The sequence below is a fragment of the Thermobia domestica genome, chromosome 5 (genome assembly GCF_964235325.1).
Source record: "Thermobia domestica chromosome 5, izTheDome1.hap1.1, whole genome shotgun sequence".
NCBI classification, from domain to species: Eukaryota; Metazoa; Arthropoda; class Insecta; order Zygentoma; family Lepismatidae; genus Thermobia; species Thermobia domestica.
The window spans coordinates 183,419,512-183,434,909 of record NC_137458.1 but is presented as its reverse complement, the minus strand read 5'-3'; the positions used below and the strand labels follow the sequence as shown (position 1 = coordinate 183,434,909).

General features: G+C 38.9%; 1 protein-coding gene across 49 annotated transcripts in view; it reads left to right on the top strand.

The window, feature by feature from the left end:
• LOC145686312 (uncharacterized) overlaps nt 1–15,398 on the top strand; it is a 955,404-nt gene that overhangs the window by 430,449 nt on the left and 509,557 nt on the right. For all 49 annotated transcript variants that reach the window (XM_081759464.1, XM_081759467.1, XM_081759462.1 and 46 more), the window contains one exon: nt 2,886–2,986. In XM_081759464.1, the coding sequence (XP_081615590.1) occupies nt 2,886–2,986 (101 nt within the window). The remainder of the gene's footprint in view (nt 1–2,885; nt 2,987–15,398) is intronic.

The window sequence follows — 15,398 nt, the reverse complement described above, 5'->3', positions numbered from 1 at the left end:
GGGTTAAGGTCATTGACCTTTGACCTATGACGTCACTAAAATTTTTGCTGACTCGGCTGCATATACGTCGGGGCCTACTACTCACATATTGATGTCCCTGTGCTATTTCTTCCCACGCGTCAGAAACTAGCTCCCAAAGTGCGTCAGCTGTCCTTGGTGGGGGATCAGGTCAATTTTCGTGTAGAGTTCTTGTAACTTCCGCCCATAGATTTTCCATTAGGTGCAAGTCAGATCCCCTTGGAACCCAGTCGACTAGCTCAACATTGGGTTCCTCTTGAAACCAGGCTTGAATTAGATGGGAATCATGTATTAAGCTATGATCTTGTTGAACTTCTACAATGCCGTCTTCAAATAAATTTCTCGCAGCAGGGAGCAAGCCATACTGCACAATATCCAGATACTTCTGGCTGTTCAATCGGCCTTCTATACGGTGTAATCCACCAACTGTATCCTTCCACAGTCATCTCCAGTAGTGAATAGTAACATGGCCCATTCGATGCGTTCTGTGCATGTACTGTGGATCGTAACGTTTTCCTGTGGGTCTATACACAAGCCGAGGACCATCATTTGCTGAAGAGAATATCTTTTCGTCTGTGAAGATTACATAATCCCAATTACGACCAATATTTGCCTCAGCAGATGCTAGTCGATCAACTTTATCCGTCAATTGCTCCTTACACGTGGCTCGATATGCGTGAAGCCCTGCATCTTTTATGGCGTCGCCGAACGGTGAGGAAGGAGCCAGGAAAACGAGACGCTATCACTAACTGCCGGGATGACATGAAAGGATTGCGACGGCTTACATGAACTAGGGCCCGATCTTGTTGTGGGGTTGAAACCCTTTGAAGGCCAGCGCCAGGTTTTCTAGACACGTTATCTGTTTGAGTATTTCTTCCACCAAGTATATGCTGTAGAACAGGGAACACCAAGACGTTCACTAGCTTGTCTCACACTCATACCACCGTATTCAACAAGAGCAGTAAGCTTCTCGGGAACATTCTGACCATGAGGAGCCATGACTAATGAAAGGATTGCAGCTGTTTAGCTGTAGGTGAATTCGTTCCTCGTAGGAGAAACTCGTCTGCTGCGACAAGGCATACGTCATGTTTTCGTAGTTCAGCATTATTCACGAAAAAAAAAAAAGTGTTACAGAGTTCTGTGACACACACTTACATACATACATCACGTCTGTGTTAACGTTTTCATACATAAAGTGTGGAAATGGCAGGTTAGTAAATGTAATAGAGATTTGAAAAGTGACAGTTCGTCTGATTGTTATAATATAAGTTTCTACTTTGAAATGCTTGGAAAAACAATGTCAGGAATTTTTTTCCCATATATTGGGAAAAAAAAGGAAGAAATAAAAACGAACGCTCCGCACGGAGGCTCGAACCGTCGCCCTTCGCTTCAGAAATTTCAATCACCATCACTAAACCCGCTTGGCTACGGAAGCACTTAGAAGGAAACGCGTTATAATATTGATAATTGTATCGCTCCAAGCGCAGGTTGACACTTGAAGTTTTAAATAGTCATTTTCGGTCTTTTTCAGTAATTTCTACTTAAGATATTGGTTGTTTTTGCATATTGGAATTGTGCATGAAGTGTGCAATCAATATTAATCTCAGAAATAAGTAGTTTGATTTTATTTTTACATTTTCACATCGCTCGGATGACAGTACGGTTTGCAGCTAGTGTCTATATAAAGAACGGAGGGGAAATGCAATTCCCTGCGTATAGATCTGCGGGAATTGTGACGGATCTAGGTTCACTTTTTCGAACTTAGTTTCTGACCGAGTTTCGAGCTTTTTGTTAACAGGTGTGTACTAAGAAAGGAGGAGGAGGAACCAGAAAAATGAATAAATTACAGTTTCTGCTTATCTATGTGTTTTTATTTTTTATTCCATCAATATGGTACATACAACCTTATGAGATTCAAAGTAATGTTCTCTACGATATAAGACGAGAATCCTGGTCATGAATATTGTTCAAATTTTCCACTTGACATATGTCGTAGAGAACATTAACCAGGGACCCGTCGTCGTATCAAAGACTCGCGCATTAAAAACCAAATCATCGATCACGTGACCTACTTGCATTTGACACCCTAAGGGTCCTACCAAATTGAAAGGGGATCTCGTTTTCTATTTTACAAAAACCTACTCCCTACGGCGACAGGGAGAAGGTGGACCGGTTGTTGTTCCATGTAACCCTCCCTTCTATTTTCGTAGCAATCTTGTCAAAAGGACAGAGTTGTACTAATAAGTGGAAAAAAAAAAATATTCATTACTGTAGCAATAACGCTATGCCTAGTGGAACTACGTTGTACTGGAAGGTTGACAAGGAAAGTAAAATATGATTATTTTTAAAACATCTAGTTTGTAAATATTTCAACTTATAATCTGATTCAATCCGTGACAAAGTAATTCGATTCCTTAATCATTCTGTCGTGTGTTTGTCTTGATTTTTGTAGCTGTGATAGTTCACAGCATGTCGTCAGCTTACACAATGTTAGATGTGTCAGAGCTCAGGTTATGAAGACATTAGAATAGCACAGGTTCGCGTGGCATGTAGGTTTTTCTTTCAGAATCCGTGGAGTATACGCATCATCTGAGAAGCACACACAGTGCTCTTGTATTTCAGTTTTGTAATGTAACGAAATATAATGTTAACATTGCAGAGAATTGTCCATGAACTGGCGTTGTTCTGCCAACAAGTTATATAGATCATGTATGGAAAACAGAAATTCAAATATGACATGGTTTAAAATGTTGTTGTGAAAAGAAAACAATAGTTTTGATAATTGTTAATCCGTCCTTACGTTAAGCCTGTAAATTATCACGTTTTATTTTTATCTTTAATTAATCTTTCATCTTTTATTTCTACAGGGTTGATACGTACAGTAGCCATGAAGGTGAATTGTATTGCAAACCACACTTTAGGGAATTGTTTAAACCAAAGGCCGTTGTGGAGGATGATCCGGAACCACGTAAGTAGAGACTATTTTCTTTTGAAATTAAACAGAATTTCGGGTTCTGCCCAATGCAAAAACATAATTTGTGAGCTATATGAGGCAGTGCTAGCATGTTAGTGTTTCAGCTTTTACATTTTTCTCATCCTTTTTCTTTTCTAGAAGAAAGAAAAGTTATTGTACGTTATGGTCAGATCAGTTTCGGAACTGACATTTTATTTTTATTTTTTTATTCGTTAGGTATCTGCATATGTATCTCTGTGTATCTGTTATGTATTTGCTTATGCATCTAAAAACAGCATATGACATCCCATAATTTAATTTTGTCATACTAAAGGAAATTGTATTTTGCAAATTCTTGCTGAGAGCTGCTGAAAGTAGAGTTCAGCAGTGATGGTCTAGCGAGGTGGAAGGAGCTTTAATGCACCACTTGCTGACAATTCCACCATACAGAGAGCATAACATTTCATGGGTGCAGAGATGGTCTTGAGGTGTGAAGACCAGGGCCACTTGGCGACAACCAATATGTGGTACACTTGTGAATATTATAGATGACCCACTTCTCGACAAGTGAACAGGCGATCAAAGAGGAGCAATCAGAGAGGAGATGCCGAATGAACAAGATGTCACTTGTTGCTTGTTGGCTGCCGACAATGTATGAGGCACCCACTTGCTTAACTTGTATGAATTCCCTAACCCGTGTACATGCAGACTGTTTCGGCGGAAACATGGAACCTTTCTGCAAGTTCATCATGCGTTAGACCACTGTCTTCCTCGATAGCTGGTTTTAGGGTTTCGTCATCCAACACACGTGTCCATTCACTGCGAGATTCATCCGAAAGTTTCACATCTTCTGAATGCAATTTCTGGAATCAGTGCCTGGCGGTGTGTTCGTTCACAGCATTCTTCCCAAATACCTGGGATATGCGCCAGCGGACAGGCCGATTTTAAAGTCATACAACTTACACACGTGAACAAGCTGCTTCGTTACCTCCATTTCTTTTGGACATTTATGATTGATGTATGTGCGCAGCTTGCCTGTATTACTGAGGGTCGATGTTAGACTAAGTCCCGATCGCTTGGCAGGTACGTGCGTCATTTCGTTTCCTCAATTAGTGTATGATTAATGGGGCATTGAAAACGGCAAAAAAATTTTTGGTTGCCTTGAAAATGAGGCAGTTGACGTTTGCACAGATTTCGACAAGTTGGGGTGAAAACAAAGGCTACCAAGATTATTGCTACAGGACAGTAGTCTAAATAGTGTTTATAGCACTGCGTTTCAACACAATGTTCGATCATGTTCTATGTAAGATGAATACAAATGAACGAGGGGAGGCACGTCGCAACCTTTATTATGATTATTATTCGGTTCAAAGAGGCCAATACTTGCAAATCATTCGTACAGGGTTGAGAAGGGGTTGTGGACCGAAACATAAAATGGAGTACTAATCTTTTGCATTTCTGAATTGTTAAAATTAAATCCGAACCAGAATTACATCCTATTCGTAAGAAAGTATTTAGTGTGTGGTGGGATGTCAAAGAAATTATTCCCTGGAACATTCTAGCCCCCTAATCAAACCATTCACTCCTACTATGAACAGTTGAATAAACTGTGAAGAGCATTGCCAACAAAGGGGCCAGCTACATTACCGATTTCATTTTTTGCAGAACTCCATCGCACAGAAATTGTTTGATGTGGAAGCTTTGAAAGCCTTAACCGGTAAACAGTTCGACTCCGAATCTGTGGATTTTTATTGATGTGAGATTCATTTTCTACCAGAGGGTTGGCAGGTGGACATAGGTTGCGATGGCACTGTATATTAGTATATTAGTTATAGTTCGTGTTGTTGTCAGTTGTATCTACACAACAAAAACGTAAGAAGAAATTTCACGTACCCGCTAGATACACTTCCGTCTTTGTCAAACCCTCATAATATTAATTAGAAGCAGTTATGTTTGGACTTCGTGGAAGACAATCTGGGTTCCTCAGCTGTCTATTCATCATCATGGGAAATGCTCGTTGAGTCAATTCCTAACGCGACAGGGAAAATCCAGGGGATCACACAGCTGCGAGCTCGCACACATTCTACCATAAAGAAATCGTTGGCAAAATCAGACTCTCAGTAGCAATGAATATCAATAAACCTTGTTGCAGTTGGAGTTCATATTTTGAGCAGTTGTACTAAATCTTTCTTATGGAACACGTAATAAGGATGATTTAATGAATTGTAGGTAATCCATATGGTCTATTAGATTAGAAAGCAAGCTTCCACCTTACTACATACATATTTTAAAGTTAAATACAAGCACCATTAGAAAGCAAGTTTCAACCTTAATATATATATCTTTTAGAAATTAAATACAAGGACCTAACATATTTTTGTCGTTGTTTCGTTCTTTCATTTTCTCATTTTAACTTCCATCAGTAATAACCATTGTCAATCCATTGCTGGATGATCTCTCCAACTCTTGTGCACACTACCTGTAAACAATTCTATTCCATGTTACTTCCATGGATTATGATTACGTCACAGACTTTGTATGACAACAGTTCGTAAGTCTTTTGGTATCCAATCCAGAATTCTTGAAATATGTCCAGCTCGTTGACATTTCAGTGCGTTTATGTACACTCATGTCCAAAATTATTGTCGCATGTCTATAAATATGTTTTTGTAGGTGATAACGAATTCGCCCTATATTTCTTATAATGTTAGTATGTGTATAATCGGCAAAGACATGTATGTGGTAAATTTCATGTCGAAACATCAGTAAATAAGAACAACAAAACGAAAATAAAGCTTGTCATTTAGCAACATTTTGTTTTACTCATTCTAATTTTCGTATTTATAATTCTTTTCCTATGAAATTTTCCACAAATATACATTTCTCCATTATACACATGGTATCAGTATTAAAAGTACCCTGGAAAATCATTATCAAATTATATTCTTACAAGAAGAAACTTATAGATATGCGATAATCATTTTGGACATGAGTGTACATTCGTACAATATTTATGACATGTGATTATTTTCTTGTCTTGCAGTGATGTCTAACATACATCACTCCATGCTTTGTTGTGTAGTTTGCAGACGTTGAATATATATCTGCTGAATCACTTGCAGAGTTTCTTGATTAATGAAATATTGTTGTATTAACCTTTCCAGGACGAACGGCTCAACCCTTGAGCCAGCAATTCAAACCTCTCTAGCTCAGTTCCTAATTAACCTAGAGATATGATTTTGGTATGTATCTCTTCAGAAAGGATGGAACTTTCTAATCCTGTGTATATCATTCATGTAATGGGTCCCGCTGTGAAGGGGGAGGGGGCAAAGTTGGGTGTTTATAGCTTTCCCTCTCCCTTCAGAATTTGGGGGAGGTACCCCCCCAGATGGAGCTACAAGGATAAAAAATGGCATCCATAGAGACAAATGAACACCCAGTCCATGACTTGGGCTTGAGAGGGGTGAATAGGAGGGGTATTGAATTTATTCCTTTTCTTATTGTATATTTTCTTATAAAGACAAAAAAATATTTCAAATTTGAGGAACTCTGGCAACATTGTTATTCATCGTACGCAAGAAAAAAAATCTCACATTTACGACAGATATTTGGGACAAGGATACACAAAAGTCAAACCCGTCGGTTCAATACGAATGGAAAAAGAAATTCGGAACCTCGAACCTACGTGACACATCCTGTATATTATTCAATATCCACTGTAATGTACTCTAACGTTGACAGCCCTAGCGACATTCCTAATTATCACAGACACACAAACCATACCTCGTTGAAAACCTTATAGATCAGCCATTCCAACAATGTAACTTTTGTGTGTCTCGGCCAAACCAGTAAAAGAAGAAGACGAAAGTAAAAATTTTGGGTGGAAAATTAAATTTTTCGAAATTTGTCGAACTATGGCAACGCTGTTATTTGTCGTACGCAGGGAAAAAAAATCTCACATTTACGCCAGACATTGGGAACAACGATATAAAAAGAATGAATGATGTAGGTGCAATAGGAGTGAAGAAAAAAATTCGGAACCTCGAACCTACGTGAATCATCCTGTATATTTTCGAGAGATTGTGGTATAAGCTAACATTGGCAGACTTGGACACGCTCCTAATTGTCAAAAACATATCAGCTATACCTCGTTGGAAAGCTTATAGAACAGATATTCCAACAAGGTAACTTATTGAACAAACAAACATACACACACACACACACACACACACACACACACACACAGAGAGAGAGAGAGAGAGAGAGAGAGAGAGAGAGAGAGAGAGCGAAAGGAAAACAGTTATCACCTCAGAACGCACCGTTCTATTTTTAGCCTGGTCAAGGTCAGCTATAGTTATCAGTTGAATCTAAGGGTCGTAAATATGCAATACATTTCTTTCAAGTCCAAAATCTTCCTGCCGAAGCAAAAGGAAAGAAAAGCAATGATCTTTCGACGAACAATGTTAGGTGAACCAATGCGAGTTTATTCTCCGCCATTAGTAAGATAAATTTTTCTGCATTCCGACTGCACTTACACGGTTTATTTTCTGCAGAATTGTTCACAATAACAGGGATAAATGGGAGAAATATACGACAAACAACAGGTTGCCATAGTCCGACAAATTTCGAAAAACTTTATTTCCCTCCAAAATTTTCATTTTCGTCTTTTTCTTTTACTAGTTTGGCCCGACAGACACGAAAGTTACCTTGTTGGAATGTTTGTTCCATAAGCTTTCCAACGAGGTATAGCTGATATGTTTGTGACAATTAGGAGCGAGGCCAAGCCTGCCAATGTTAGCGTATACCACAATCTCTCCAGCAAAATACAGGATGATTCACGTAGGTTGGATGTTCAGAATTTTTTTCTCCATTCCTATTGTACCTAAACCGGTCATTTTTTTATATCATTGTTCCCAATGTCTGGTGTAAATGTGAGATTTTTTTCCTTCCGTACGACAAATACCAATGTTGCCATAGTCGGACAAATTTGGAAAAAAATAATTTTTTCGCAAAAATTTTGACTTTCTTCTTTTTCTAGTTTGGTCCGAGAGACACGAAAGTTACTTTGCTGAAATGCCTGTTCTATAAGGTTTCCAACGAGGTATGGTTTGTTTATGTGTGACATTTAGGGGCGTCGCCAAGCCTTCCAACGTAAGATAGACGAAAATTTCTCGGGAAAATAGGAACAGGATGATTCACCTAGATTCTATCTTCCGATTCTTTTTTACCTAGCTATTAGTGGTTGCATAACTACTGGTTGACACGTTGTAACCATACCAGAAACATTAGTGTATTATTGAAGGTGAGATTAATTTATCAATGCATGCAACGTTGCATTCTCCATTGATAGTAGTAGAAACAAGTACGGTGTCTTTTTTTATTTTTTTTTTTTGTAACGCTTTGTTGCTAAACCCACAAAATGGTATGTTCTACGTCCTGTATTAATGTGTACCGAACTGTCGTCTACATGATATGTAGATTACTGATACACTCTACAGTGGAAATGACATACATCTTTTGAATGTTAGGACGTATGTGAAAGTAAGTTAGGATGTCTGAAGGAGTATTCAACATGTATTCGTGAATCGTACAAGAGTATGCTGGAAATATAACCTAACAAAATAGTATACTACAGAGCAGGACGTATTCCAGTATAAAGGAAAACAAGTGGGAAGCGACCAGTACTACTCAATTGTGCCCTCCTTGCACATTCAACCACCACTGCGAAAACCTGTGGCGGACATTAAGGTCCATGCGACAGTGGCACAATACTACAAGTATGTTTACAATACAAAACGTTCTGAACACTCACAATGAAAACACTGGTTTCTAGATCAGTACGTGACACTTACCAAGTTCGAACCGATGAGTACGCATTGTGATGATCCAACAGATGCAAGTCGGGAGTCAATTGCGTAAAGAGAATTGTGCTACAAGAGCAAGTGGAAGCTACGCCCACGAACAGCGATGCATGTCTCGGATTTCCTCACCCGCAGCTGCAATGTGCCACGAGATCTTGCTCAGACTCCACCGGGGTCTCATACAGCAAAGTCTTCATGTAATCCTATAGAAAGAAATCCAATGGCGGCAGGTCGGGCGAGCGTTCTGGCCATGCTCTTGGATCACTATTCATCATCCATTGCTGTCTAAAGGATGTATTTAAATTGTCTAGGACAGCCCGTCTGAAGTGGAGAGGAGGACCATGTGTTGAAACTACATCTGCTGTCGGATTCCAAGAGGAATTTCTTCTAATAACTTCGGCAGAATCTCCTGCAGAAAGATTAAGTAGTTGGCACCGATGAGACGTGCTGGGAGAAGATAGGATCTAAGTAAACGTCCACTTATGATGGCTGCACATACATTCATACCGAATTGTTCCTGAAATGCACTCTTTCGAACACCATGAGGATTTTCTGCTACCCTCATGTGGCTGCTGTGAGAGTTAACCACACCATCCCTAGAGAAGGTCGCCTCGTCAGTGAAGAGTATTTGGTGAAAAAATGCAGGATCCTCTTCACAGCTTTGAAGAATCCATTGACAGAAGTTTACACATGTCTCAGAATCGGTTGGACGAAGCATTTGAACTCGCATAAGATGGTATGGATGCAGGTGTTCGTGGTGTAAAACAGGCCAAACAGTTGCCCTGCTCCCACGCAAGTCATGTGCCATGCGTCATGTGCTCGTCGAGGGATCCTCTTCCACGCATTGAAGTACTTCTTCAAACAGCGGGTATCTACAAGCCTCGGAACGCCATAGTTGATTCTGTTGACTGTGAAGAAACCTGTCTCCCTAAGCCAGGGGTGGATCCGGTGTGGGGGGGGGGATCTTTACCAGGCTAGAACGTCGGCTTACGGCAGGAGCGGATCCAGGACGGACTTCTGTGGGAGGGGGGTTGTAATACTTCTACTTACAGCTACTTTTAAGAGCTTCAAACTCTGGGATGGGTTTTATTTATATACGAAATAAGAAAGTTTCCTCTTCTGGGGGGGGGGCGTTTGGAGCTCTTAAAAGTACCTGTAAGTAGCAGTATTACAACCCCCTCCCACAGAAGTCCGTCCTGGATCCGCTCCTGCCCTAAGCCGACGTTCTAGCCTGGTAAAGATAGTACGCGACGGCCCTTGACGATGTGGAAAGCGCTAGGCGTAAAGACAAGCACTTTTCCATTACGATGGGCTTTGCCATAAATTAGTAGCATTTCTGCATACTCATCAAACGTTAACTCGGCCATTGCAATAAATTGCACGATTAGATCAAGAGAGACCGTTGGGTGGCCACAATCACAAAGCAAACTATTTAATGTAGGGAAGATAGTACTGATAGGTGTACGTCATGTCATGTGCAGGGGTTGGCAGCGTTTACTTCATACACGCCAGTTGGAAAACTATGCGAGAAAATGTCTTCGTTGTATCAATTTTCTGCCTTTGTTGATAGATACACAATCTGGTAACAGGATACGAAGTCAGAATCAGAATTAGACATGTGAAGCACTCGGAAGGTCAACTTCATACGAATTGTTTATTGGACACGTTATTCCTACCTATTTACTTGTAGTCCTGCAGTTCACAAAGGTGTTGTGTTGTCTGCTTCTTTTCTCTCTTAGTATGTTACGTCGAACACACACACACTCACTCATTCTATGACTAACAGCAAAGATGGCAAATTGTGTTTTTGGCTCAGCGTGTAATAAATAATGCGTATCTCGTGACAACTTTGAATGATAATTCTCGCATGTTTCCGTCTTTGTGTTTTCGACGTACGCTATCTGCATTACCAGAAAACTTCATTGAGTGATATGCAAAGTGCATGAAGTACTTTGTGTGTCTTCCTGTCACGTGGTATATATGTAGGTCTAGCGTATGCACGATGACCCCTACTCCTGCCGACCATCCTGACGGAAAGTTTCCCTGCTGTTGGTCACTCTCACTAGACAAATGCTGCGATACCTTCTGAAATGCCAGGGCAGTTGCTTTCCAAATCATTGGCCTTCATCTATCCCGCCCTGAGCTTTCGATACGTAAAGGCCATAAATCATATAGAATGTAGTTTTGACGTGTGGTTCTTGTTCTGAGAGTGCGCCTAGGAAGTGACCGAACGTTATTGTTAAAACCCAAACTGCAAGAACGAATTAAGACAGACGAGATAGAATTCGGTTTCGTACAATTTTGAAACGACGCTTGAAATATGCTACTCATTGTTTCACGTGTCCCTTGTGGGCGAGTGGTAGCGCTCACTGCCTTCTAACCAAGGGGTCTCGGGTTCGCTTCCCACTATTGTTTTCCTTTATACTGGAATGCGTCCTACTCTGTAGTATACTATTTTGTTAGGTCATAGCTTCAGCATACTTTTATAGGACTAACGAACACACGGTGAATAGACCTTCAGACATCCTAACTGTCTTTCACGTATCACTCCATGCAGTGTTGGTTGGTGCAAACATTCCAAAACCGTATGTTATTTCCGCTGTAGGGTGCGTACGACAGGTTACACTCCGTATTTGTTTCTAGAACCAATGGAGAGTGAAACGTTGCATGCATTGATAACAAATTAGTCTCACCTTCAATAATACACTGTTTCTGATATGGTTACAGCTTGTTTACTCAGTAGTTATGTAACCACGCATAGCAAGCCTACAATTCTCCATGATGCATCTTTGATTCTGACAATATCCACATGGCACAGACGAATTCTACTTCAGTATTAAATACTGTTTCCTTTACAGTTCATTTTGACCGATCTTTATTTGCAAACATAAGCGGTAATCCACTACTTCCTTTGGGTAATCCTTTGCACAATTGTTTTGAAGGTTTGATTTTGATATTTTTGGATACTACGCGTATCACTTCCACACTGACTGTGTCAAGGGCATTCGTCTTTGTGCTATAGCGTGTCAAAGTTCCAAGTCGCAAAATTCTCAGACTCATAACTCGTAAACGAGGCTGCTTTCAAGTTTTTGTCCATGTATTTTGTTGTTCGTTTTGATGTCTACTTTCAACTCCCAAACAGTATCATTAGGAATTACGAGTCACCCTGTATATATATCATACCAGTTCAATGAGACTCATCCGATATGAATGAAACTTAGCATCGAGGTACACCTACTTTGCTAATTCACGTGTTTGAAATATGGTATGCAGACTTTTCGTTGCTCAATTATACGTACAATAAAAATCCATTGAAAGACTTTTTTTTCGACTATGCATAAATTTTGCTGATAATTTTATATATTTCAAAGGTAGCGATTATGAAAATGATATATAATATGTAATAATATTGTCGTAGTCATTTATATTGCAGAGTAAGATCAAATGAATGGCGAAAAGCGAACGATTATAGTTTCACATTATCCTCTGCTATTCGAAGTGGTACTTCATGTTTGACCAGATAGTGGTTCCGTAACAGTTTTTGAAAGGGATGAAGTTTAAAAGTTGTGCGGTGTTCGTGCCTTCTTATCGTATCTTCTGTACGGTTTGCGGTACGTGACATCAAATAAAAGATCCATCGAAATTTTTTTGGAAGAGAACAAATCACTTTTTATAAACCTTGAGGGATAATACGGAAATTGTCAAATTAGAGACCTTTACATAAGCTATTGGTAAATCAATCCTGGCTTGTAACCTACTTTCTAGCAGGCGTTTGGATTTTATTAGAAAGTTCAGATGAATTTATTATCTGGTTGTACTGCAACTTACTTGCTCTAAGGTGACCAGATGTACTTCTTTTAATAAAATTACATTAGTTTAGAGGTTCAAATAATCTATACTGTATTTTTTTCTCTCTCTAAGGCATAATGTAGGAATTATATACTCTTTTTTTTTTTTTTTTTTTTTTTTTTTAATCACAATATTTCTGGTTATCTTAACTTAGAAATCTGTTCTTTTAAACTTTCCAAGGAAAAAGCGATACTTAGAAAAGCGCAACAGAATATTTGATACAATGGGATACATTGGAATTATTACAAATGTTACTAGTATCAGTTTGTTTCATTGCATATTTTTTCTGGTTAGCATACGTTTCTTAAGGGTTTAACCACTGTAGCAATACTTTGCTGTTGTCTTCATTTTACCTATTCTTGTACACTTCATTATGAATGGGCATTTATAATTCATTCAAAGAGTACAGAATGGGGCCGCGGTGGCTCAGTGGTAGAGCTTGGGGTCCCGGGTTCGATCCCAGCCCCCGCCAAGTGAACTTTGTGGTGGACAAACACCGTGTGGGGGGTTTTCTCGGGGTTCTCCCGTTTCCTCCCACTTTCTTCATTCCACCATTTCATTCATTACTCATCATCACCGTCTCCTTTAGCCTAACCGGCATAACCGTGGGACGTAAAACTCACAGATTTCATTTCATTTCATTTCACTTCAAAGAGTACAGATCTAAGGAAATCCTTTTATGATTTCGCCCTGGGTCTCCGTCATTTCACGAATTCAGAGTGCTTTATTACTGAGGAATATTTATTAATATCTGCAAGTAGCATATTGCGTGATGAACCACTATTGCAGACTTCTTGTGTATGTAATATTCCTAAACTTGTATTTATCCCTCTACCCTAATTCATAATTTCCATTTCGCCTATTTAGCTTTCTTTGAATCAAGGGGAAAGAAATTAAGCAGTTACCCTGCTCTGTGGGGTCAGTGACTCTATCGCCATTTAACTTTCTTTGAATCAAGGGGAAAGAAATTAAGCAGTTACCCTGCTCTGTGGGGTCAGTGACTCTATCTACGAGCGTTAAGGCTGAAACATGCTTTTGGGCAAAATATTCACACATTTTGGTCATACCAAATTCATTATTCTAACCTAACTGAGTTACACTGTTCAACAATGAAAATGTAAATTGAACAAAATTGCCTAATTCTCATTGATTTTGTAGTGCTGATCACGAATGTGAAAGCGAAAATCGAATATTAGTGCTGGTTTTTGATTTATATCCATCTATAAAAATAACGTTATAATAGTGAATATATTCACTTTATTTGGGGCAAAAATGTCCCTGATCTGGCAATACTGGAGGAACTATACAGACGCTTTGTTTCTCTGTATTCTTTGTGTTCTGCTATTTAGTGTTGTAAAAAAACGGTTTTTTTTCTGTGAAGTTTTTTTTTCAATAAAAAACATCGTTCTTTTTCATGTTTTTTTTCAAATGTCTGTTTTTTTTCTGGCAACTATTATTTATTGATTTATGTTGCAGATTATTGAAATAATCAACAGAACTTGAGTCGAAGCCCTCGTAACTTAAAAATCGTTTGTTTCTTTGTACCTATACGAGCAAAATTGTGTGATTATTTCTTTCGGCCCCAGGTCATTTTTGGCGTTTTCCTACATTTCCACTTAGTGACTTATTGCTAAAAAACTATTCATTCGATTGATATGATTAAGGCCTTGTTTTTTAGAAAATGGATGTGGCTATTTTTTGGTGTAAGTTGTATTGCAGTGTTGCCAACTGGTGGAAAATTATTGAGGGAAATGTAGGGGTGAAAATTTACAAAAAATTCCCTAATCGAATTTCAAAATTTTTTGTATCTAGCACCACTACTGCTATATGGGTTCAAGTCACCTAAACAAATCTTTGGTGTGTTGACAAGGTACAGCGAAGTCCTGAAGTCGCTGGCTTTGATTCAAAGAGGGAAAGAAAAAATTCTGTCATACACATGAAATTTTTACACTTTTTACGCCTCAGAAGCAAACATCAAATATGCCGGGGCTACAACTTCTCTAATTATCCTACTGAAACTTTTTATGGTGCGTTCTGTAGGGCAAAGAGGAAGCTTTCAGTTAGTGGTACGTTTGTTTCAATGTAGCCAGCAAGAGGGTAATAATAGAGGGGAAAAGGGAAATTTTCCGAATTTTTCACCTAATAGCGGGAATTAATTGTTTTGGCTGGAAACGCTGCCATCAGACAGACGAAAACTATCTGAAAATAAACCGTATTACTCCAAGAATATATCCTACAAGTATCATGGCGATATATAACAAAGTAAACATGAAATTTAAAAAAATCTCATTTTACCTCAGAAATTCACCATTTTCTTACCATTTCCAGAACATGGTTTATTATAAACCTCAACTGTACTTCCCCTAATTATTCTAGTGAAACTTTTTATGGTGCGCTGTGTAGGCTAAGGATGAGGCTGTTAGACCCTGGTACGTTTGTTCGAATGTAGCCAACAAGAAGGAAATAATACAAATAAAAAAGGATTTCTTTTCCAAAATTTGCCCCTAAAATCTGGAATTAAAATTTTTTTGTAGCTGGCAACACTACTAACAGACACACACAAACTATCTTAAAATAAGCTTAGGTATCCCTCTAATATATCCTACAAGTATTGTGACGATATCTAATAAAGTAAGCATGTCCATAAAAAATATCTCATTCTACCTTTAAAAAAATCAGTTATTTTTCCAATTAGAGAACAAGGTCTACTGTAAACA